The following is a 27572-nucleotide window of genomic DNA, read 5'->3' on the forward strand; positions in this document are numbered from 1 at the left end:
TTATATTATAGTTCGTTTCTGTGTGTGTTACAATTTAACGTTGCGTTGTTTGTTTTCTCTTATTTTTGAGTGTAATCTGACATTGCGATAAGACGCGTCACGGTACTTGTCTATCCCAAATTCTTGTATTTGGTTTTGATGTTATATTTGTTATTCTCGTGGGATTTTGTCTGATGCTTGGTCCGTTTCTGTGTGTGTCACATTGTAGTGTTGTGTCGTTGTTCTCCTCTTATATATATGCGTTTCCCTCAGTTTTAGTTTGTTACCCCGATTTTGTTTTTTGTCCATGGATTTATGAGTTTGAACAGCGGTATACTACTGTTGCCTTTATTTACAATAAATCAATTGTCAAATAATCTTGGTAAAGTAGACGTTGAAAACATGATAAAACAATTTATATAAAAAATCAAGTTAGATTTCCTGTTTTGTTTTGACTTGTTATATGTGTACACATTAAAGATAGAGAGTTGCGGTTCATTTTTGTTTGTTTGTTTTGTCTATATGCCTTCTTGTGTTTGTTTGTTACTTATTTTATTTTGTTTTTGTTTTCTTTTTAACTGATTAAAAGTATATCACACTATTGACTGTTGTCCCCCAATTTTAAAATTTTTATCTTTTTATTCTATGATGTCTTTTTTTTCGTTCACATATCGTTGTCTATAAAATCAGATCTAAATCCACCATTTTCTAAATGAATAATTGCCTGTGCCGAGTCAGGAATATGGCAGTTGCTATCCATTCGTTTGATGTGTTTGAGCTTATTAATCACGTGACTGTTTTTATAATCTGATGAGACGAAAACGACATTGTTATATCATTGATTTTAAATATTATGTCCATTTGTACTCGCAATAAAACAAGACAGAACCTCATATTTTCAAAAGTCTCTGTATTAAGCAACAACGTATCTTAATTGATCAATATAACAACGATGACAATTGGGCGTGCAATTTCCGTACATTTCGTATGTCACAAAGCTTGTAATATTATGTACAGTAAGAATCGATTTTTCATTGACCTTGTTTACTTCGATTGATATCCCGTCAACTGGCGTAACTCATCCATAGAAAAAAAATCGGATTTGGAAAATTGACCAGTAGCTATTCGTTTTTACAATATACTTACAATATAAAAATAAGGAGATGTAGTATGATTTCAGAAAAGTTGCTACCCACAATTGAAACAAAGATAAAAAATGTATAAACAGTAGGTCTCTGTTTAGCTGTAAATGATAAGTAAAACCCTATACTGTATGGTACTATGCTGCATCAAATAAACATTATTAAAGACCAATAGTAAATATGGAAATAAAAGAACAACTGACCTATATGTGTTAAACAAATCAGTTTAAGAACAATAACTTGCTTGGTGTTGTAACAAACGTCAACCGATGACTTGCAAGTTCATTGTTAAAGGCTTACATCATACCATATGGTCTATGATTGACAGTTGTCTCGTTGGCAATCATACCAGTTTGCCGTACTCAATATTACACCACAACATTTTTAATGTGCGTGTTCCATGCCAGGAGTTTCCAGTCAGTAGTTGACGTTTGTCGCATACAGCCCTAATAATTGGTATTACCTTCAATACTGGCAGTTGAATAAATGCTCATTTTTTTTAATTCAAATCTTTCTTCGCTATTCATGAGCCTTTATTCATGTTTATACAATGCAGCATAATATTGTGCATTAAAACATAAGCAGTGTGATATTTGTAATGTAATGAACAGGAAAATGCCCGAATGCAAAGGTCGTCTATTTTGATCAGGTAATATATAAATGCCACATGGGATGACAAAAAAAGTTGTTACCCGATGAAATCGAAGCCATATTTGAAACTCTGCCATCGTTCCAAATTTTTCATGCACATCCATGCCATCAGTTCTCTACCCTCTGTCTCAACCTGGCCATCAACAAACAACTTTGCCATCATGGCTGCATACATAAGCTCACAAAAGTAAGAGATCATTACATTATATATGAAGCGCAGAAGCATTTCCTGCTGAACAGGTGAATGTCACTTCCGACATTTTCAAATACACAGCAATTAATTTTTTATATGCACAGATTTTAAAGAATATTTTTTAACATTTTAATGCATATATGTTATTTAAATTTTCTATTTCAAGGTTAAGCTTTAAACACAAAACACCGGTAAAAATTCCCTTCTGAGATGAATGCAGTATTTTCAACCTCATAATTGGCATTTCATAAGTGTTTGGTATACCGATAAATTTTCACTTATGTTCTCGTACCTTTCAACGGACGCCATCACGAGTTGGTTGACCGTTAATGAATAACCGTATCACAAATGATATCGGATATGTTCCTTACGTTGTAACTACAATCCCCTTCCCTTTCCTGAATGTGACCTACCGAATTAGACTATTTACCGGATTTGTTATCACATAAGCAACACGACGGGTGCCGCATGTGGAGCAGGATCTGCTAACCCTTCCGGAGCACCTGAGATCACCCCTAGTTTTTGGTGGGGTTCGTGTTGTTTATTCTTTAGTTTTCTATGTTGTGTCATGTGTACTATTGTTTTTCTGTTTGTCTTTTTCATTTTTAGCCATGGCGTTGTCAGTTTGTTTTAAATTTATGAGTTTGACTGTCCCTTTGGTATCTTTCGTCCCTCTTTCAACAAAATTACCTGTGTATATATCATATTTTGCGGCATTTTGTCCGAGATAATGGTTGTCTAACTGGTACTGTTTTACATCTTCCCCATCTATTTTTGTTACCATTTTGTATTTACATTGTGTCATAGATGAAATCAATTCGTTCTTATAGTGTGTATTTTCATGTTGCTACGATTCACAATTGTTTTAGTTTAGAGTGAAGGTTGGCGCCTATTTAAACATTCAACCCCGCTGCATTTTTTTGCGCCTGACCCAATTCAGGAGCCATTCAGTGGTTTTATAAGTGTTCCTCGTTTCTCGTTTTTTTTTTTATATGGATTAGACCATTGGTTTTCCTATTTGAACGGTTTTACACTAGTAATGTTTTTGGGGCCCTTTATAGATTGCTATTCGGTATGAGTCAAGGGTCCGTGTTGGATACCGTACCTTGACCTTTAATGGTTTACTTTTATAAATTTTAACTTGGATGGAGAGTTGTCGCATAGGCACTTATACCAAATTTTCCTATATCTATCTACAGAAAACGTTTAAGACGAAAATTATCAAATTACTTCTCTTATGAGTCATTGCTCTGAAAGATGTTTTTACCATTTTTTTATGTTTGCTTGTTATTTTAAAAAAGAGAACATATATGCTTTAAGCAGCAATATTTATTTAGTTAGTACAACAAGTAAGTCATTATTTTCATTCCTTAACGATCTCTACACATTTTAGTGTTTAGGCGAAAACCGTATGGTATAAAGAGATAACTGTAAAATGTATTGAATATGCAGTAAAATAAGACAAACAAATGTACAATCTGTTAGACACACATTTTAAACGAATTACCTCCCTTTGTCAATTGTAGACTGGTTCTATACCGGACAAAATTGGCTATTGCCGATGCAAAACATGATGAATTGAAAGTGATGTAACGGCGGGTTAACTTACTTTTCATGAAAAAATTATTTCTGATGTCAAAAGTATTAAGCTGAAAAACAAATAAATGTAAATAAAAGATTTGAAAACCTTAAAGATTACTCACATTACGCACAGGTAAATTTGCTCTTTCTGCTAGCTCTCCATTGTAAATAAAAAGTAATGACCCTGTAAGGGAGACAAATTCAAAAAGGGATCTCTTAAAACAGGGTCAATAACGGAAGTTGGCAAATGGACTATTAACATGAACACTTCACTGTTTCTAGTAAGTGTAAGAGATAGAGAGAAATAGTAAACAGATATAGTGGGAAAAAAAGATCTAATTGTAAGACAATGTAAGGCAACAGTACCATGATTATGAATCAACTTCTTTTTGAGTATCACTACTTTACGACAAGTTGAACAGGGTCTCATTACCCTTCGGAAGCTTATGAAATCACATATGGGGTTGTTTTGCACTGTCTTTTGGATACTAGTAACTAAATATAGGATTAGCTATGTCTGGAAGACATCCAGCCCCACTCCGTTTTGAATAACATAAATGTGTGTCCTATTATTTAGTACACAAATACACCTATAGCTTCTTCTGTCTTTTTTATTATGAAAAAATATGATATTTTGCGTTTTGGGCTATTTTCTGTAAAGTGTAAGAGATAGAGAGATACCGTCAACAGCAAATACGATCACCGAGGAATTAAGCATAACTGAATTTGTGAATGGTCCATTATATAGTTACCGCCTCGATGTTCAAATGGTAGCGAGCTTGCCTCAAGTACGGGAGGTCTTGGGTTCGACAACCGACTTAGTTAAAGCAGACTTGACAATAGTTATTTTCCACTTCTCTGCCAATAATTTGTTCGGGTATGGTTGCATGTCTTCCTGTGGGTTTTTTTATATTTTGAACTTGCTTGTGCTCAACGTGTTGGTCTTGTACAAATCGGAAGTTATATTCATATCTTATTGACATGTTTACGTCCTGAGACTGTATGGACGCTAGACGTTAACCAGGCATTCGTGGTCATCATCATAAAGATTTACAAGCCATTATAATCAGACAACATATGTATTGTTACTTGAAATATAAAATTCATGAGGTTAAAAAAAACTAGAGAAAATGCCAAATGTAATCATTTCCAATGTTTCGTGTTGAATACAAATAGAGTTCATGTGTCATGACATTCTATTCTAGATTTTGTTCAACATCAGATGAAACATTCTTCAAAACTGAGAACAAACGTGCACACACTGGTATGTGTCGCCTATTTTATACAAATAGTATACATCACCACCACCTCTTTCTTATATGAAAGAATAATTTGCTTGAAACTCTTGCTTTCTTCAACATGTTCAAGCGACTGCAGGACTTTATGTTTTCTATAGACGCCCTCCTCTATTTGTTTCATTGAAAGAGCACTTGAAGGTCCGTTGCGTGCTCATAACTTTTCTCTGACATTCTGATATTTCATTTTCCTTTATATTTATTGGTGACAATAACTGACAAATTTTCAAGTTTTTTTTTCTATCGCATATAGTTGTTTCATTCATTCCTTGTGTAGTTTGTCGAGATGACTGTTGATCTTCATTCTGGTCTTTTTTATTTCTTTTTCGATTTCGAGATCGTGAAGTCAATATTTCAATTGAGCATAAGGAATAGCAGGGTTAAATGTAGAAAAATCAAAGGTCTGAATGTTGCTGCTAAATTGCAGACATTGTGATCCACGATTTAGCAGTAGATCTATACAATTTTTAAGAATCCACATATGACCAACGCTTCTGATTGAAGATATATCATCACAATATTTCTAAAAATCTTCTTTTACATTAGAAAGAATAATAGTTAACACTTTAGAAATATATTCAGTTTAACATCTTGATGATCAAGCTATATAAAAAAAGAAGATGTTGTATGGTTACCAACAAGACAATACTTCACAAAAGACCAAATTAGACAGCAATTAACAACTTTAGGTCCCCATACGTCCTTCAACTATGAGCATATCGTATAGTTAGCCATAAAAGGCCCCGAAATGACGAATGTAAACACGAAATTTAAAGGCCTTATTGATGTACAAAAAATAGCGGAAACCACAGCATCAAACGACAACCACTTAAGTACAGGCTCCTGACTTGAAACAGGTATATACATTCATCATGAGGTGGGTTGAAACATGTTATCGGGATCCCAACCGTCCCCTAAACTGTGACATTGGTGGAACAGTACAACACAAGAACAAACTATAGAAATCAGTTATAATAGGCTTAATTCATCAGATGGACACAACTAGAAATACATATAACAAAAACAGAGTGGACGTGGCCGGGTTCTTATACATCGGTTCGACAAAAAGATACTAAGCACAGATCTGAGAGTACATTTTTATAAGAGAAAGGAAACATATTTTACAAATAAATATTTTTGATGTTTATAGTATGAAGATCTAAGTGAAAAATCATAGTAATACCAAACACTTAGCAAAGCTGGTATATAGACCAGATATAAACCTGAATAAATGAACATTAACACTCACACCACATCTTCGTATATCTATTAAATAACAAAGAAGCATTACACATAGTATCAACCGGTCAAATTAACAAGAAAGTACGATTTGAGAGTACTTGCAGTAACTGACAGCTAGTTCAAAGCCAAAAACTACTAATAAAAAAATCAGGTAATTAAGTCTAAATAATCAATCAGTATACATCCAATATCCAATAGATTTAGTGTAAAGACGCCATAAACGGTCAGAAGAAATTACGACCTGGTGCATTGCCAAGATACAGGTATCGACAGTTTGTAGATCCATGACAGTGCAAATGTATATAACAATAATATGTAGTTTGTTTTTTGATAAACTGACAAAAAATCAATATTAGTATATATAAAGACAATATTCAAAAATCTAATAACAGTGTCGAATTGATAACCTATAAGAATAAGTTTATTTAAAGGATCGATAAGTTTACTAAGATAGTTTCTTAATTTTCGGGATCATCTCCGTAAAAAAATTATAGTTCTTTTTAAGTAGTTTTGTGGAGTTATGGTATCCAGTTTACTGACGGTAAATTATAAGGAAAGACGATGCTGGCGATAGCCGTCAAGTGATTAGAAAAGATCACATGGCCGTCCGGACCAGGTGAGCCAAAAAATGGGTTTTTTGTATAATCAATTATTAATTTCGAACTTTGTAAATGCATGCCTATGCATACAACAAAATAAATCGCTTTAATCCTGACAAGGATTTTTTAATATACTTTACTTAACACATCACCATTATTTTATAAGAAACTATGGTTAGTTGTTACATACAGTTCATTGTGGAATTTATAATTTTTTAAGTGCATTACCTTAGCCTTTAATGTCAATATAATTGTGCAAATAGATATTGTCTATTGTCTATAATTATTTCATATAATGATTCAAAGAGACAGCACTTCACACTGTTATTTTTTTCTTCAAGTACAATTTAACAAAAAAGCTTTGCTATTGTTGTAGTTCGCCACTAGCAACTGATTCGTTGTTCCACTATAATGAAGTGAAATTGGATTATCAAGACCATCACTTACGGTCAATATTTCTCTATGTCTTTTTCCATCAGAGGAGATAACTACAACGTTGTTCGATATGTACCCAACCACGAACACATTACCATCATTATCTACATCAATACCATGAGGAGACTTCAGAACGCTTTCGTTATGGAATGTCCATAGTAGTTTACCATGTAGGTTATAACATGTCACAGTGTATGTTGCATTGTTTGTATGATATATATTGTCCCTAAATGTTGCAGTGTAGCAACCACTGGCCATTGCTTCTCGGACTAAGTCACTTATAGACTCATCGTTTAAATTGATCATTCGTATACCTTTGTCTTTCCCCGAGTAAATCAATTGATTATCTTTCAGGTCTATGCCATAAATTTCAGAACCCAATGCAATTGATTTCATCATTTGTTTCGTCTCCAGGTTAATTATGGTAATAGTACTTGGATTATTAGATGATACAGCCAATGTATTGTCTTCTCTAATGTATACTATATCAAATGGTTTACACGACATCTTGATCTCAAAGTCTTTTGATCCTTTATTGCTGTAAACTTTTAATTGTTTGACCGAGTAGTAAGTAAATACCAATCTATCATCTGGAAGTATGCAACATCCGAAAATAGTATTTCCCTGAGTGTCGATGGACTTGTGTACCGTTAGCTTTATATTTTCTATAGATTTTGTTGGAACGATTGGAATCATCAATTGGGCTTGTCTGGCCTTCTTCTTGATCAGAACTATGTCGCATGGTTTAGATTCAATACGCACTTCCCCAAAACTTCTGATATCGGATATGATATTCTGGATAGAGGTGTTGATCTGATATGAAAGAGTATACTGTTCCTTGCCTTCTACAAGAGCCTGCAATTTTTTGTCTTTGCTATAAATGTCCTCTTCTATTTGCTTAATTGAGAGAAACATTTGAAGATCTGTTGCGTGTTTCTTGATGTTCAATAGGCTATTTTGGCATTCTCCTATTTCTTTTTCTTTCTTCTCTAGCGAGGCCATTAACTGACAAATTTTAGAGTTTTCTTTTTCTTCGAGCTCGATGAGTTGTTTCATTAAATCTTCTTGTAGTTTGTCGAGGTGGTTGTTGATCTTCATTCTAGTTTTCTTTAGTTCTTTTTCGATTTCTTTTCTTTTTTCTTTAAAAGTCAACAGATTGTTCTGTTGATGCTGGCGAATTTTCTGTAGATTTTCTGTTACTTCAACTAATGTTTCCTCTATCTCGCTAAATGCATTGGAAGTTTTTGCATTTTGAATGACGTCATCTAAATTGACAATATCCTGGCATACTTTGTGGCTTTCTACGATACACTTGCTGCAGCAGGGACATTCATGCTTTTGACAGTATATCTGAAACTTTTCGTCGTGTTTGCTACAATACTGAGTAATTTTTAGTACATCCGCTGGCAGTTTCAGGTATTCGGCAATAGGTATCACACTGTGGCTTCTCGATGACTTAGACAAACTATGGTGTTCCTTGCATTCTGAACATAGTCCCTCGTCACATTCTGTACACCAGACTATGCATGGTTTTGTGATGTGACGGAGGTCACAAACACCACAGCTTTGAGATGGTGCAGCCATTAAACACACTTCAAAATTAGAATCAATGATAAATTATTAGCCATAACAATAGTTTTGCAGTCGGTGGTACCATCTTTAAAAGTAAATATTCTAAAATTGAATTCAATTTGACTTTGGTTTAAAATACCTGTATTTTTAAAAATCATGCAGAGGGTGAATCATGACATGTCACAGAATTAATTTGTTTTGGCCTATATGATATAAAAACATTGGTATATGAGTAAATTTTGGCATTATTTTTCCTGTATAATGTGCGTTGCCATGGTAACCGTCAATACAACATTTTGCCTGAATATAGGTAAAAAAGACGCTTTTGAAAATTGAAATTGAATTGAAAGTCCCATCGAAATTTTGTTTATCAATAAAACAATATGGTATTTTAAATGTTAACAGACAAAACCCCAAACTATTCAAAAAGTTTAAACTTTGAATTTACTAAATAGTTTGTTTCCATAGCAACCATTTAAAAATGTATTAAAATTCGAAAATGAATGATTATATTGATTTCAAAACACATGTTTTGAATCAAATGTGTTAAGTTTCTTTTTTCCTATTTCTTTTCAGGAGTTTAAATTAAAAACTATATTATAGTTATTATTACATATTATATTGTTACACAAAAGGGATAAGAGTTACGGTTCTTTGCATTATGTTGTAATGAATTATGTCAAATAAAATTCGGAAATTTGTTCTTTTTTTTCACATATAAGATATATTTATTATTACAAGATTTGGACTTTTCTTTCGATTTGGTGGTATTTCTTTGGTGTTTTGTCAACTGACCCCTTTAATTTGTAGAAGCTGGGGTATTGAAACAATGTACACCATGCATATTTATTAAAGTTGTGTTAGTAGCCTTCCTTGGTACAATGGTTAGTATATGTAGATCCAAGTATTGGTATAGTACCATTCATATCCTTTTTTATAGCAATGAAATTAAAACGATCAAAGACAACGGTTTGCCCCAGAACTGGGACATGATATAAATAATCATAAACATATGTATGTTATCATGGTTCTGTACGAGCCAAAAACGAAAGTTGAAAAAAATAAACGTATATAAATTTCATATTTTTTAGTAATCATCGTATAAGGGACAATAGATAATGTATCTAGAGAAGAATAAATCTTTGAAATACCACATAAATCTAAAAGTTACCTTTTAATTTGAGATATAATGCATTCCCGTCTGGTTTACCAGGAAGGTTAATAATCATGTGACGGATTTATAAACTGATAAATGCCGCAAATTTTCAAATTCCACAACTGACAAGTACGATAACGGTGTTTTGAAAATGAACATATAGTTATTTCTGACTTTTCTAATTCTCTTTCAATATCTGCGTTTTCAATTAATTAATATCAATTTCACTAGGTTTTTTATATTACATTGAAAGTACAATTTGTATCAATGTATTGGGAAATACGTTATATTGAAAATTATCAATTTTTTCTTTGGATGTTAAATAGTTTTTGTAATACTCGGGAAATCGTGGTACCGGCAAAAATGTCAGCCCAGATAAGATCTACAAAAAAGTCAAAACGTTTGAAACTGTCAGTTGACTCCTTACGCATAGGAGTAATTGTCATTATATTTATTTCGATATTAACCATTGCTTGCATTTTCTCAAAAACATAAGTAGATAGAGAAATTAACTAAGTAAAATAGAAATTATTAAAAAGCAAATATATATTGGATCCGGATTCTCTTTTGTTTCACTAAGATTCAATACGTCTCTCAAATCTACAACGTTTAAATCGTTAAAAGTTTCTATTTGTCTCTCATTCGATTACAGAAATTAAGACTGGTGGTAGATATACAGAGTGCTGATAGATATACAGAATGGTGATATATATTCAGAGTGATGATAGATATACAGACTGGTGATAGACATTTTTAGATGGTGACGTTCCCTTGTCACCATCTTACGGTGTTTATATATCTCAACTTGTACGATTCGCTCGTGTATGTATAAATGTTTTAGATTTTAACGAGAGAAATTTATGTATTACTGAAAAATTATTACACCAGGGTTTTCGATATCACAAACTAGTCAAAACATTTACTAAATTTTATCATCGGTATAAAGACATCATTCGTAAATTAAACTCAACATGCAGACTTCTAATACGTTCAGGTATTTCACATCCATTTTTTTATGGAAATATTCTTTATAAAGCACAAAGGTGTCAGTATTCACCTCAGAAACTTACAAAATTTTTGAATAGACTTATTAAGAAGGGATATAATTACGATACTGTTGTCAAGTCATTAAAGATTGCATATGTTGGCGTTAATATTGAGTCACTGATAAGGTCTTTGCATCGGAACTAAACACATTTATTCTAAAAACAGTTGTTGGCATGACACGGGTTATGTTCTTCTCATATATGTTATGATGGTATGATACTAAACCCCTAACGGGAAGGATTGTGCCTGATGTTCATATGATGAAATCATAATCTTCCAGTCAGTTTAATTGAAGTCTGGAGCTGGCATGTCAGTTAACTGCTAGTAGTCTGTTGTTATTTATGTATTATTGTCATTTTGTTTATTTTCTTTGGTTACATCTTCTGACATCAGACTCGGACTTCTCTTGAACTGAATTTTAATTTGCGTATTGTTATGCGTTTACTTTTCTACATTGGTTAGAGGTATAGGGGGAGGGTTGAGATCTCACATACATGTTTAACCCCGCCGCATTTTTGCGCTTGTCCCAAGTCAGGAGCCTCTGGCCTTTGTTAGTCTTGTATTATTTTAATTTTAGTTTCTTGTGTACAATTTGGAAATTAGTATGGCGTTCATTATCACTGGACTAGTATATATTTGTTTATGGGCCAGCTGAAGGACGACTCCGGGTGCGGGAATTTCTCGCTACATTGAAGACCTGTTGGTGACCCTCTGCTGTTGTTTTTTATTTGGTCGGGTTGTTTTCTCTTTGACACATTCCCCATTTCCATTCTCAATTTTATTCTGAGTGTTGATATATATATACATAGTGGTGATATATATATACAGAGTGGTGATATATATTCAGAGTGATGATATAAATACAGAGTGGGGTAGATATACAGGGTGGTGACATATATATGGAGTGTTGATAGATATACAGAGTGGTGATAGATATTCAGACTGGTGATATATGTACAGAGAGGGGATAGATATACAGAGTGGTGATAGATATTCAGAGTGATGATAGATATACAGAGTGATGATAGATATACAGAGTGGTGATATATATACAGAGTGGTGACATATATATAGAGCTTTGATAGATCTACAAAGTCATGATAGATATACAGAGTGGTGATAGATATTCAGAGTGGTGATATATGTACAGAGTGGGGATAGATATAAAGAGTGGTGATAGATATTTAGAGTGGTGATAGATATACAGAGTGATGATAGATATACAGGGTCATAATAGATATACAGAGTGGTGATAGATATTCAGAGTGGTGATATATGTACAGAGTGGGGATAGATATAGATCGTGATGCTAGATATTCAGAGTGGTGGTAGGTATACATAGTAGTGACAGATAAACAGAGGAGTGATAGATATTCAGAGTGATGATAGATATACAGAATGATGATAGATATACAGAGTGGTGATATATATACAGAGTGGTGACATATATATAGAGTTTTGATAGATCTACAAAGTCATGATAGATATACAGAGTGGTGATAGATATTCAGAGTGGTGATAGATATACAGATTGGTGAAAGATATACAGAGTCGTGATAGATATACAGAGTGGTGATAGAGATACAGAGTGGTGACATATATATAGAGTGTTTATAGATATACGGAGTCATGATAGATATACAGAGTGGTGATAGATAATCAGAGTGGTGATATATGTACAGAGTGGGGATAGATATACATCGTGATGCTAGATATACAGAGTGATGATAGATATACAGACTGGTGGTTGATGGACAAAGTGGCGAGAGATATACAGAGTGGTGATATATATACAGAGTGGTGATATATATTCAGAGTGATGATAGATATACAGAGTGGTGATAAATATACAGAGTGGTGATAGATATTCAGAGTGGTAATATATGTACAGAGTGGGGATAGATATACAGAGTGGTGATAGATATTCAGAGTGATGATAGATATACAGAGTGATGATAGATATACAGGGTCATAATAGATATACATAGTGGTGATAGATATTCAGAGTGGTGATATATGTACAGATTGGGGATAGATATAGATCGTGATGCTAGATATTCAGAGTGGTGGTAGGTATACATAGTAGTGACAGATAAACAGAGGAGTGATATATAAACAAAGTGGTGATAGATATACAGATTGGTGAAAGATATACAGAGTCGTGATAGATATACAGAGTGGTAATAGATATTCAGAGTGACGTTAGTGGCTCAGCACGAGCAGTTTTGGAACTGGAGGTTTCTTATAACTTTTTGTAAAAAATAAACGCTAGCACATCATAGAAAAGCAGGTGTGTAATCTATGTTCCAAATTTTATAACAAAAATCTCGGAAGTTGTCGTTTGTTTATGTAATTTAATCGTGTTTCTCGTTTCACGTTTTTAATAGATTAGACCGTTGGTTTTCCCGTTTGAATGGTTTTGCACGTCTAGTAATTTTAAGGCCCTTTATAGCTTGTTGATCGGTGTGAGCCAAGGCTCCGTGTTGAAGGCCGTACATTGACCTATAATGGTTTACTTTTATAAATTATTATTTGGATGGAGAGTTGTCTAATTGGCACTCATATCACATCTTCCTTTATCTATTCAAAGCATGTCTCATTACAACTCATCAGCGCTATGCTATTAAAAAAAATATATCAGTAAGGTAGACAAAGAGATTAATTGATAAAGCATTTTATGCATGTACCAAGTTTCCACTTTTTGCAATTAGATGGAGAATAGATTCAAAAAGAGGGACGAAAGATACAAAAGAGACAATCAAACTCATAAATCGAAAATAAACGGACAACGCCATGGCTAAAAATGAAAAAGACAAACAGACAAACAATAGTACACATGACACAACATAGAAAACTAAAGAATAACATGAATAAACAACACGAACCCCACCACGGGAATATCGTATCAATTTGGAGATATATACACCGTATGCAGGTGCTGCTGGAATGTTGCTACTTAGAAATGAAAAGTTCACAATTTGAAAGCTGATTTCATCTCGTTTGTCGTAAAGTTTTGTTTTCAACCGACCCTTATTGTCAATTTCTAGATGTAAGTCAAGATATGAGGCCGACTTAACTGTATCTGTAGTATCCTTAATCTCTAGTTCGATGGGATAGATGCATTCCACATTGTAACCAAATTTTGAATTATTTAGTGAAAGAACATCATCTATATAGCGGAAAGTAGAATTAGGATATCGCTAACTTCCTATCTTTCTTCCTTAGAAGTTCCTGCATGAAGTCAGCCTCATAATAATAAAGAAACAAGTCGGCAAGTAGTGGGAAAGAGAGTTAGATTGTATGTACTCTAAAAGATCTTTGGAATTTTAAGTATCCACATCTGATTCACGCCACCTCTAGAATAGGCAGTTTCGCAATAACTTTGAAGCCCGTGTTTGATTGCTTATAATATAGATGTTAATAATTTAGAAAGAAGTTTGGTTGAGCACTTGGAAGACACAGCAATATACCGTTGTTCGTAAGGACACTTATGTAGTTTAGGTATAATACAGTGATGGAAGATCCAATTCTTCATCTTTCGTTGAAATTCCAAAGGAACATAGAACAGACCTTTGATTATCCAGGATGTCCTCTTTGGTAAGTGTCGTGAGGGTATATGTTGAGTTTCCAAGTGAATTGTCAATACCTAAGTCGTTTATCAGGCAGTTAATGTAATGAGTTTTACATACAAAAACGATGTTGTTTGGGGCTTTATCTGCGGGGACAACAACATATTCGTCATGGAGGTAGAATAAGTGTTTTCCAACATTTGGGTTTTTAAAGATTGACGTAGCATGGGCATTGATAGACCCATATAGTTTTTTAATTCTGATTTGTATCAACGACATCACTGCCTTGGTCCATTCGGAAAGAGTGTCTACGTCTTCCTTCCCGCGCTTAATCCTCGATTGAATCCATGAAAATTTTAAAGTTGTATTTCCAAATGATGGATTTAGGCTCACGATATTTCGGACCTTTTGATTAGACATTTCGTAGAGAAGTGTTATTAACAATGTTGAGGTCACCGGTAATAACGTGGCTAGCCGGATTATATGTGAATTGGGAACTAGCACAAGTGCAATCAGGAGGTTTAGACTTGAAGTCGTCAATATCGAGATCCTGCAAAACGTGTTTGTGATTGAAAATTTTAGTTGCAATAGGTTTGGTATAGGTATAAGAAATGATTGGTACATACTGGTCTTTGAAATAAGGAGGTATTTTCGATTGAACTAATTTTTATGAAGGATATTTCCTCAGTTGATGCCATCGAGACCTTTGTTGGCAAAGGAAACAGTAAGGAAAGATCTTTTCTCTTTTTCATCTTTTCCAATGCGGACTGCATGCATGGCTTGAAAAGTCTGTGACTTGCAATATCCGAAATTATAGCTTCAAGTTCCATAAATAGATAGGTACTTGTTATATTTATATACAACAACAAAAAAGAGAGTTACTGTTCTTGATCTTATTTTGTAGATATTTATGTTTGAACAATTTAGAGTTAATTTTTGTTTCACAAGAAAAGATATGTTGAATGGTTATTCTCACGTGATTTGGAATTTTTTCTTACGTTATTGTGATATTTTTGGATATTTGACCAATAATCCCTTTGTATAAAGGCATAAAATGTGCAATAGATTTTCATTATTTTCTTTGGTCAAATGGAAACATAGATATTATATATAAATATGCATGTATGTTGGTCAGATGCTTGACATAACTCTATACAAATATCCTTGCTATAACAAAAATAATATAAAAAGTAAAATCACAAAAATACTGAACTTGAAAAAATTTGAGAAAAATCAAATTGGAAAGTACCTAATCACATGGCAAAATCAAATGACAAAACACATCAAAAACGAATGGACAACAACTGTCATATTCCTGACTTGGAACAGGCATTTTTAAACGTAGAAAATGGTAGTTTAAACCTGGTTTTATAGCGCTAAACCTGTCACTTTGTACGACAGTCTCGTCAAATTACTTTATATTTACAATGATGCGTGAACTAAACAGACATAATACATAAAATAGTCAAAATATGGGTACAGCAATCATCATCGTGCTACAATTTTAAAAGAAACAATTTAAAAGAACACAAAAGCATCTATCAAATTTAAAACACATTCATAAACGAGGACAATTCATTACCCCTAACTGTTTACATACTAACGATACTCATCAATATATATAAATAAGGTTCCAGGTTTCCAGAACAAAAGTTGAATTAATAAAAAAAAAAAAAAAAAACTTTCACGTACTTAGGAAATAATTATACTTGTTATATTAGGGAGCTTGACTTTACTGAAAAAAATAATACTTTAGATATTAAATAAAATATTAAAATTACCTTTCGATTCGAATTATCTGCACTACTGTCTGATGATTCACCAGGTAGGTTATCAATCACATGACTTATTTAGGTCTGATTAATTTTTATCTACACACTAACGATTTGGGTAGATTAAGAAATATAACTACTTATTATGGACATCTCTGCTTTTATTCGATCTTTGCATTCTACATGTTCTACTTTTTTTAACTTATTTATTTCTGGAACGGCAAACCTGAAATTTTACCCGTAAAAATACACGTTTTTTTCTATGTCTAATACACAAAAACAATCTAATTAAAATTAAATCCTTTAATTGCTCCCGTTCTGATGTGTCGCGCATTTAAAAGGCCTTGGCGCGCGACATATCAGAACGGGAGCAATTAAAACTTTAATTTTGATTAGATTGACACCCAATTATTGAATCTAGCATGTTTCATTACCCTGCAAGTTTGCATATAAACCATACAATCCCGTTTGTGGGTCTTATTGCCACTAAGATATCTTATTTTTAGCATTTTTTTGCAGTTTTGTTTTGTTATTATCTTGATAACTATAGCGTATACTAGAAAGACAAATAAAAAAAAAAGAACATAGATTAAATTTCAGCTTAAAAAGACTAACAAGAAAGTATAGTTTAACCAGTTATCAATTATCAATAAAATGCGTCAAGTAGGGACTAGAAAACAAACGAAGTGAGAAGAAACCAATTTGTCATCAAGAGAATAAAACAACAGAAAACTGTCAAATACAATAACATTTGAATAGGAAATCTCATTTTAAACTGCAAAAATTATCAGCCCAGACAGGATTAACAAGGAACATAGATGAAATTATAAGTCTACTTGTTACGTTTCAATGTTGCTGTCCGTATATTTTTATTTTAACCAAAAACTCGGCCTTCGTTTACTTTAGGGGTCCCAACCCATACATAGCTATACTACACTATCATTAACCCCAAACCTTACGCTAAACTATACCTAAACCTAATACTAGTCCCAATCCTAAAACCTAACCCTTACCTAAAACATCCCTAACCTAACCATTACCATGAATGATCCTTAACTCTAAAGTATAGGGACCCTTAAAGTAAAAGAAGCCCAAAAACGCTCAGATACAGAAACTTAACTAAAGTAGCTACATATGTTGAAGAAGAGAAACTGTTTGTTTTTGGCCTACAATTTTAAAAACTATAACATATAGAGAGAGAATTTTTAAGCCGCAAAACTTATTATATGAGCTAGTTTAACAAGTAAGTCGTTAAAATACTTCAATTACGATTTATATGCAAAAAAATGTGTGCTGTGAATTCAGACCTACAATAAAGTCATCCGGTCAAAGTCGGTAACTGACACATTAATGAAGTTTTCACTCTTGAATGAAAATGTCCATCCATTTTAATTGCATTTACATGCAGTTATCATGAAAACTTGTATGTTCCAGTCAGTGTGAAAGATAAAGAGAAGTTATTAACAGTGAAATACGTTGAACAAGGATCTGTTTGTCCATCCGAAGCACATGAATTCACACATGAGGGTTTTGTTGTGCCGTCGGTTGGTATCTATGTAGTATAGACATCTAGTGTTATATATATTTTATATATATATATTTCGGGTATGGTAACAATGGGTTTATTTTTTTTATATGTGCTTTTCTTTCACATTATACACTGATGCTAGGATTGCCCAAAAGAAGGATTGAGCATATAGATAGGGAGGTAATTCTTTTTTCTCTATCTTGATACAACGAGACCAATTTTGTCCAAAATGATTTTAAAAGTTTTAAAAGAGAAAACAATTACCAATGACACACAATTTGCAGCAACAACCGGGTTTAAATGTTTTGTACTTTGTAGTTTGTATTTCATTTAGGTAAAATTTACCTGACGCAGGTCATTATTGGATCGTTCAGGTTAGGTTTATTTTTCAAAAGAATTACTTGTCGTTCTGAAGACAAGTCTAAAGTAATGCTAATTCACACTCAGGAAAAAACATTTTAGGGAAAAGGTCACGTTCGGTACTTAACAGACCAAACAACGTAAATGGTAAACAACAATGTAAGACGTGGTCAAATGTCATTTGTTAGTTGAGACAGACTCGTCGTATAAATAAACAAATTTGTGATTGTGCTCATCACATACAAGGACTTTCATTTTAATAACTCGTTTCGGAGCTGTTTCTGTTTAAGGAGCACACTCCTGTATATGAAGTCTGTATAGTGTAAACATGGACGAGCATAACGTATCAATTAAGATATATAAGCACCATACGATGGGACAGAATGTATGTATCTGCTTGAGAAATGGCAAATTGATAATTATGAAGAAATAATCGCGTGTGTCGTAGATTTTAGTCTGAAGTCGTCCATGAAGGCATCTGAGTCAAAATTGAGGAAAAGATTAAGGTATGGAGAAGTCCTTCTAGTATCAGTAGTATCCTTAATTTCGAGTTTACTAGGGATATATGAGATGCCAGCCCTGATTAAAAATTGGCTATAAAATGATAGTCATCTTCAATATATCTGAAAGTAAAAGTAAAGAATTACACAAGGTGCTTTTTAATCATGTCTTTAAGAAGGTTGTGGACTAATTCTACTCCATACGAGCACAAAAAACGAAAAGACCAGGATTACACAATAAGAATCCATTTGAATACCGATTGTCTGATGAAAAGTCAATCCTCCGAACTCATCAACTATATTGTCAACAAAAAGTCCAGCATTTTGATGATATCATCTTAGTATATTTTTTCAATAGAATCAGTGTGGTTTGTCATAAAATAAGAAAAATTATAACCCAAAACAAGAAAGGAGTAGATCCGGTAAGGGCCGATTTTGACCTCAAATTTCAAGTTCATCTCACGAAAGATTTTAGACACTTTTTAAACACTTAAGTGTCTATTTTAGTTGATTCAATAAGTATATGTTAAAGATTTTAACTGATTTACTCATTTAAAACGCCATGATTCTAGCTGAAATATGAAAAATCTATCAAATATGTCAAAAATTGTCACTTTTCAGATGCTTTTTAACAAAAATGAAAGTGGCCGCATCCGTGTTCATCCCCTACCTTTATATATGTTATGTATTATCATCAAATACAACTTACATTTTAATATTAAGAATGAACACGAATGTGGCCACTTTTATTTAAGACGCTAAAACTGTGAACATTTCAGTTATTTAGCATGACTTAATGATGCTAGTACCCGATATATGTGCATTGTATTGTCAAACACAGCCCATATTTATTTAGCAGAAGCATTCTACTGTCCAATAAATTACTAAAAGTATACATTTTAACAAATTTGTAAAACTGCTATATTTTGGGGCCAAAAAGGGGTCTTACTGAACATACTCCTTTGTAACTATGATTTCCATTTTTATACAAAAAGCTCTGTTTAATGAGATAGTGAAGTCAATCTTCCAATTGAGCATAAGGAAAAGCAGGATTAAGCGTAGAAAAAATAAAAGGTCTTAAGGTTGCTGCATAATTGCAAACATTAAGATCCACGATTTAGCAGTAGATCTGTACAATTTTTAAGAATCCACATATTATCAACGCTTCTGATTGAAGATATCTCATCACAATACTTCTAAATATCATCTTTTTGAATTTCTGTAAAAAGAATAACAGTTAACACTTTAAAAATATATTCAGTTTAGCATCTTGATGATTCAGCTATATAAAAAGAAGATGTGGTATAATTTCCAATGAGACAACCCTTCACAAAAGACCAAATGAGACAGCAAGTTATAACTATATGTCCCCATACGCCCTTCAACTATCTTATAGTCAGCCATAAAAGGCCCCGAAATGACAAATGTAAAACAATTCAAACGCGAAATCTAACAGCATAATTGATGTACAAAAAATGAACAAAAACCAAATATGTAACACAGCATCAAACGACAACCACTGAATTACAGTCTCCTAGCTTGGGATAGATATATAGATTCATCATGAGGTGGGGTTAAACATTTTAGCGGGATCTCAACCGTCCCCTAAATAGGGACATTGGTGTAACAGTACAACACATGAAAGACAAATAGAAATCAGTTGAAAAAGGCATAACTCATCAGATGGACACAGCTAGAAATACATATAACAAAAAAAACATAGTGGACGTGGTCGGGTACTTATACATCCGTACAACAAAAAGATACTAAGTATAGATCTGAGAGTACACTTTTATAAGAGAAAGAAAATATGTTTTACAAAATTAATAATTTTGATGATCATAGTATGAAGAAGTGAATAGGCATAGTACTAGTAATACCAAAAACTTAACAAAGCAAGTATACAGCCAAAAATAAATCTGAATAAGTAAACATTAAATAACAAAGAAGCGTTACAGTTTAGTTTGCTTTTGATAAACTGACAAAAATCAATATTAATACATAGAAAGACAATATTCAAAGATCAAATTACAGTGTTGAATTGGTAACCTATAATAATAAGTTTATTTAAAGGATTGATAAGTTTACTTTGATCGTTTCTAAATTTCCGGGAACTGTAAACAACATCATCGTAAAAAATGTATAGTTCTTTTTGAATTGTTTTGTCAAGTTATGGTATCCTATATGCTGACGGTAAATAACAAGGACGGACGATGCTAGCGATATATAGCATCAAGTGATTAGAAATGCACACATGACCCTTCGGACCAGGTGAGCGAAAAAAGATTTTAAAAATCTAGTTATTTTAATCCATTATTTATTTTGAATTTTTTTATTGAATGTCTATCCAAGCAACACAATAAATCGCTTAAATCGTGATAAGGGTTTTTTTTTAATCTACATCACCATAGTTTTATAAGAAACTATGGTTAGTTCTTGCATACAGTTCATTGTGGAATTCGTAATGTTTAACTGCATAACCGTAACCACTTATTGTAAATATGATTGTGCAAGTAGATATTGTATATTGTCTATAATTATTTCATATAAGGATCCAAAGAGACAGCACTTTACACTGTTATTTTTTCTTCAAGTACAATTTAACAAAAAAGCTTTACTATTGAAGTAGTTCGCGACTAGCAACTGATTCGTTCTTCCACTATAATGAAGTGACATAGGACAATCAAGACCATCACTTGCTGTCAATAGTTCTCTATGTCTTTTTCCATCAGAGGAGATAACTACGACGTTGTTAGAATTGTATCCCGTCACGAACACATTACCGTCATTATCTACATCAATACCATGAGGAGTTTCAAGAACGCTTTCGTTATGGAATGTCCATTGTAGTTTACCTTGTAGGTTATAACATGTCACAGTGTCTGTTTGGTTGTTTTTATGATATTTATTGTCCCTAAAAGTTGCAGTGTAGTAATAACTGGTCATTGCTTCTCGGACTAAGTCACTTATAGACTCATGGTTTAAATCAATCATTCGTATACCTTTGTCTCTCCCTGAATAAATCAATTTATTTTCTTTCTGGTCTATGCCATAAATTTTCGAATCCAGTGATAAGTACTTTTTATGTTTGTACACAATAAAAAAAAACCAGAGGTACTGTTCTTGATATTACTATGTAGCTATTTATGTTTGATCAATTTAGAGTTTATTTTTGTTTCACAAGAAAGGAAATGTTGAATGGTTATTCTCACGTGATTTGGACTTTTTTCTTAAGTAATTGTGATATTTTTGGGTATTTTGACCAATGATATTCCTTTGTATAAAGGCATAAATATGCACTAGATTTTCATTATCTTCCTTGGTCAAATGGAAACAAAGAGATTATATATAAATATGCATGTATATTGGTCAGATGTTTGATATAATTCTATACAAATATCCTTGCTATAACAAAAATAATATAAAGAGTAAAATCACAAAAATACTGAACTCAGAAAAAAATCAAATCGGAAAGTCCCTTATCACATGGCAAAATCAAATGACAAAACACATCAAAAACGAATGGACAACAACTGTCATATTCCTTACTTGGTACAGGCATTTTTAAATGAAGAAAATGGTGGATGAAATCTGGTTTTAAAGCGCTAAACCTCTCATTTTGTACGACAGTCTCATCAAATTCCGTTATATTTACAATGATGCGTAACAATGAACAAAACAGTCATTCATAAACGAGGACAATGCATTACCCTTTACTTTATACATACTAACGATACTCATCAATATATATGTAGGACTCTAAAGTGCGATGGTACTCTTAAGTGCGATGGTCACGCTAAAGTACGATGGTCTACGCTAAAGTGCGATAGTGTCAGACGCTAAAGTGCGATTGTTGTTTGTTTTTAAAGTGCGATGGTATGACACGCTAAAATCCGATGGTATAACGGGAATGTGGTTCAGGCAATGGTTTTCGTTTGTTGCTGAGTTCCTATCACATTTTCGTTTATTGTTTTATTTATATATCAAGCCGTAGTCGTTCTCTTTTGAATTGTTTTACACTTGTCAATGTATAACCCTATATAGCTTATTATGCGGCATGAGCCAAGGCTTTACGTTGACGGCCGTATGATTATAAGTTGCATACATGAACGACATTTGGGGTTGGTGGGATAGTTTATACTACATCTTCTTATTTTTATTTAAAGTACGATAGTTGTCCAAAAAGTGTAATGGTTACACTGCAGTATAGTTAGCATATCCGGAAATAAATGGAAGTCGTTTTTTAATAAAATAATATGTTGTGCAAGACAATGATCCGCGTTAAAGGTCATACCTAAAGTTGCATACATCAATGTCATTAGGTCGAAGATAGAGAGTTGTCGTATGTGCAATCATATAGTATGATGATACTATACATCTGTTCATTAGGTTGCTGTCTAGATGACGTATATTCATTATTTAACAGAAATAACAAACCATATTGTATTTTTTTTATAGAATTATTCAATTAGAAAGTAACTGTATTGATTAAAGTTCTTTCTACAATTTTACAAATTAAGTTAACCTCTTCCAGCAACGACTAAAAAAGTTCCAGATTGTGATCATTTGTTTTTCTCTTCTTTCTTTTCGTGTCTAATAAAAATCCTTAATCTGGACAAACATTCTCGTCATAATGCTGTCGAACGTTGCTAACGTCGATACTTGTGCGAAAAAAACGCACTTTAGCGTGTTCAAATGAATAGCACAGACCATCGAACTTTAGCGTATCAAACCATCGCACTTTAGCGTAGGCCATCGCACTTTAACGTTACCATCGGGTTTTAGCGTCCCCATCGCACTTTAGAGTCCTACATATAGAAATAAGGTTCCGGGTTTCAGAACGAAAGTCGAATTAATAAGAAAAAAAATACAACTGATACGTATTTAGGAAATAATTATACTTGTTATATTAGGGAGCTTGACTTTACTCAAACAAAATAATACTATAGATATTAATCAAAATATTAACATTACCTTTCGATCCGAGTTATATACACTACCGTCTGATTTACCAGGTTATCAATCACATGACTTATTTAGAATTTGATTATTTATTATCTACACACTAACGATTGGGGTAGATTAAGAAATATACCCACTTATTATGGACATTTCTGATTTTTATTTGATCTTTGCATTCTACTTTTGTTTAACTTATTTATTTCTGGAACGTCAAACCTGAAATTTTGCCCGTAAAAACACACTTTTGTTCTATGTCTAATACACAAAATCAATCTAATTAAAAATAAATCCTTTTACATGTTTAATTGATCCCGTTCTGATATGTCGCGCATTAAGGCCCTGAACGGGAGCAATTAAAACTTTAATTTTAATTAGCTTGACACACAATTTTTGAATCTAGCATGTTTTCATTACCCTGCATTTTGCATATAAACTATACAATCCCGTGCGTGGGTCTTATTGCCACTAAGATATCTCATTCTTAGCTCTTTTTGCAGTTTTGTTTTGTTATTATCTTGATAACTATCGAGTATAGGAAGACAAATTAAAAAAAAAACGAAAAATAGAATAAATGTCAGCTTAATAAGACCAACAAGCAAGTATAGTTTAACCAATTATCAATGAAATGCGTCAAGAAGGGACTAGAAAAAAACGTAGTGAGAAGAAACCGATTTGCCATCAAGAAAATAAAACAATAGAAAATAGTCAAATACAATTATAACATTTTGAATAAGAAATACTATTACATCTAATTCTAAACTGCAAAAAATATCAAACCAGACAGGATCTAGAAGGAACATAGATGACATTATAAGTCAAAGTTGCTGTCCGTATATTTTCATTTTAACCAAACACTCGGCCTTCTTTTACTTTAGGGGTCCCAACCCATAAAGAGCTATACTACACTATCCTAAACCTCAAACCTAACGCTAACCTATACATAAACCTAATACTAGTAACAACCCTAAAACCTAACCCTAAAACATCCCTAACCTAACCATTACCATAAATGATCCTGAGTTCTAGAGTATAGGAACACTCTAAGTAAAAGAAGGCCAAAAACGCTCAGATACCGAAACTTACCTAAAGAAGCTACATATGTTGAAAAAGAGAAACTATTTGTTTTTAGCCTACAATTTTAAAAACTATAACATATAGAGAGAGAATGTTTAAGCCGCAAAACTTATTATATGAGCTAGGTTAACAAGTAAGTCGTTAAAATACTTCAATTACGATTTTAACACATTTGTGTATTTGGAAGAAAATCATATGGCAGATTGAAAGAATCTGTATGCAGAAAATGTGTGCTGTGAATTCAGACCTACAATAAATTCATCCGGTAAAAGTCGATAACTGACACATTAATATAGTTTTCACTCTTGAATGAAAATTTCCATCCATTTTTATTGCATTTACATGCAATTATCATGAAAAATTGTATGTTGCAGTCAGTGTGAAAGAAAAAGAGAAGTTATTAACAGTGAAATACGTTGAACAAGGATCTGTTTGTCCATCCGAAGCAGATGAATTCACACATGAGGGTTTTGTTGTGCGGTCTGTTGGTATCTATATAGTGTAGACATCTAGTGTTACACCCTTGTAATATATTTTATATATATTTTTCGGGTAAAGTAACGTTGGGTTTATTTTGCTGTTTTTTTATATGTGCTTTTCTTTCACATTATACACCGAAGGATGCTAGGATTGCTCAAAAGAAGGATCGAGCATATATATAGGGAGGTAATTCTTTTTTCTCTATCTTGATACAACGAGACCAATTTTGTCCAAAATGATTTTAAAAGTTTTAAAAATAGACAAAAATTACCAATGAAACACAATTTGCAACAACAAACGGATTTTAATGCTTTGTACTTTGTAGTTTGTATTTCATTTAGGTAAAATTTACCTGACGCAGGTCATTATTGGATCGTTCAGGTTATGTTATTTTTTCAAAAGAATTACTTGTCGTTCTGAAGACAAGTCTAAAGTAATGCTAATTCATACTCAAGAAAAAATATTTTAGGGAAAAGGTGACGTTCGGTACTTAACAGACCAAACAACGTAAATGGTAAACAACAATGTAAGACGTGATCAAATGTCATTTGTTAGTTGAGACAGACTCATCGTATAAATAAACAAAGGAGTAAGTTCAGTAAGACCCCTTTTTGGCCCGAAAATATAGCAGTTTTACAAAAATGTGAAATTGTAATCATGAAGCTATTTATTGGAAAGTAGAATGATTCTGCTACATAAATATGGGCTGTTTTTGACAATACAATGCACATACATCGGGTACTAGCATCATAAAGTCATGCTAAATTACTGAAATCTTCACAAAATTAGCATTTTAGTTTAATTTTAGACGGTTTCTGTCTAAAATGAAAGCGGCCGCATTCGTGTTCATTCATAATATTAAAATGCAAGTTGTATTTGACGATAATACATAATATATATAAAAGTTGAGGATGAACACGGATGCGGTCACTTTCATTTTTGACAAAAATCATCTGAAAAGTGACGATTTTTGGCAAATTTGATAGATTTTTCATAAAATAATTCGTCAGATGAACTTGAAAATTGAGGCCAAAATCGCCCCTTACCGGACCTACTACTTTGTGATTGGGCTCATAACATACAAGGACTTTCATTTTGATAACTCGTTTCGGATCTGTTTTTGTTAAAGGAGCACACTCCTGTATATGAAGTCTGTATAGTGTAAACATGGACGAGCATAACGTATCAATTAAGATATATAAGCACCATACGATGGGACAGAATGTATGTATCTGCTTGAGAAATGGCAAATTGATAATCATGAATTATTAATTTCGAGTTTACTAGGGATATATGAGATGCCAGCCCTGATTAAAAATTGGCTATAAATTGATAGTCATCTTCAATATATCTGAAAATAAAATTAAAGAATTACAGAAGGTGCTTTTTAATTATGTCTTTTAAAAGGTTCTGGACTAAGGGGACGACCATTTGATATTCTGGGGGGGGGGGGGGGGTGGGGGGGGGGGCAGGAGAATTTGTTTTTGGTCGGATTTATTTTTGTAAACTAAGAGGACAGATTATTCATTTTTCTGCACTATTGAAGCAAGATTTTTTCATTTTCATTAAAGCAAGGGACTGATTATTCATTTTCACAACTATATTTATGATATTCGAAAACATACAATTTTTTAAATGATTTGTTTATTATAAATAATACATGTATAGTCAATTCATTATGTACCATTTTAATCAGAATTAATCATCATCTTCTGCAGAAATGAATCTTTTATATTCCCAACTGCATATACATGTATTCCATACATACATAGTATTTAAAGTTTGGTTGTAACGTCTCTTTTAAAAGTATTGCTAAACATATTTCGCCAAGGGGAGCGAGGCAAATTTTTTTTTAAAGGGTTTTGGAGCCACTGAAGGCCCAAGAAGCTATAGAACAAATGATGCAAAATCATGCTTTCTGAGTGTTCCGAAGACCCTTTCATAATCTGAAAATGCAAGTTTTGTATTAAGTTAAGTTAAGTCTGTGGCTGCAGTTTTTTTGTTTTTTTTTTTAAACTCATGATCAAGTTCATAACAAAATTACTACATTTACAAAAGGAATACAACTCTAACAGAATACAGAAGGGGCAATCAATGAACAAAAGACAAATAAATAAGAAATATTGATCCCGAAAAATCAGGGCTACGTCTGGGGGAAAACAGAATTTGCTTATTGCAAGGCACTCGCTGTGAACACAATTTGATATGGAGATAAGCGTTTAGTTTTGAAATTTCCTACATGAAGCATTTAAAATATGTTAAAATAAAAGTGAGGTAAGGTTTCCTGAGACAAGATACCTCAAGTTAAATAAAACCAATTTTCAGACATATCAAGTATATTTAATTAATATTTATACTTTTATTATTAAAAAAAATTTGGAAAGTGTTTCGCGATTTTTTTTTGGGGGAAAAGATGAATTTACGAAGAATCTGGT

At 32.8% G+C, this 27572-nt stretch overlaps 2 protein-coding genes across 2 annotated transcripts in view; one reads left to right on the forward strand and one right to left on the reverse strand.

The window, feature by feature from the left end:
* The window catches only part of LOC139481922 (kinesin-like protein KIF21A), a 275709-nt gene that overhangs the window by 54580 nt on the left and 193557 nt on the right, over positions 1–27572 (forward strand). The gene's annotated exons all lie outside the window — the stretch shown is intronic.
* Positions 6478–9916, reverse strand: LOC139481927 (uncharacterized). Its single transcript, XM_071265493.1, has 2 exons — positions 9861–9916; positions 6478–8709 (listed from the first exon to the last, which is right to left on the reverse strand). The coding sequence occupies exon 2, from the start codon at positions 8699–8701 to the stop codon at positions 7019–7021; it is 1683 nt and encodes a 560-aa protein (XP_071121594.1). The 5' UTR covers positions 8702–8709; positions 9861–9916; the 3' UTR covers positions 6478–7018.

The sequence above is a fragment of the Mytilus edulis genome, chromosome 7 (genome assembly GCF_963676685.1).
Source record: "Mytilus edulis chromosome 7, xbMytEdul2.2, whole genome shotgun sequence".
Taxonomy (NCBI): Eukaryota; Metazoa; Mollusca; class Bivalvia; order Mytilida; family Mytilidae; genus Mytilus; species Mytilus edulis.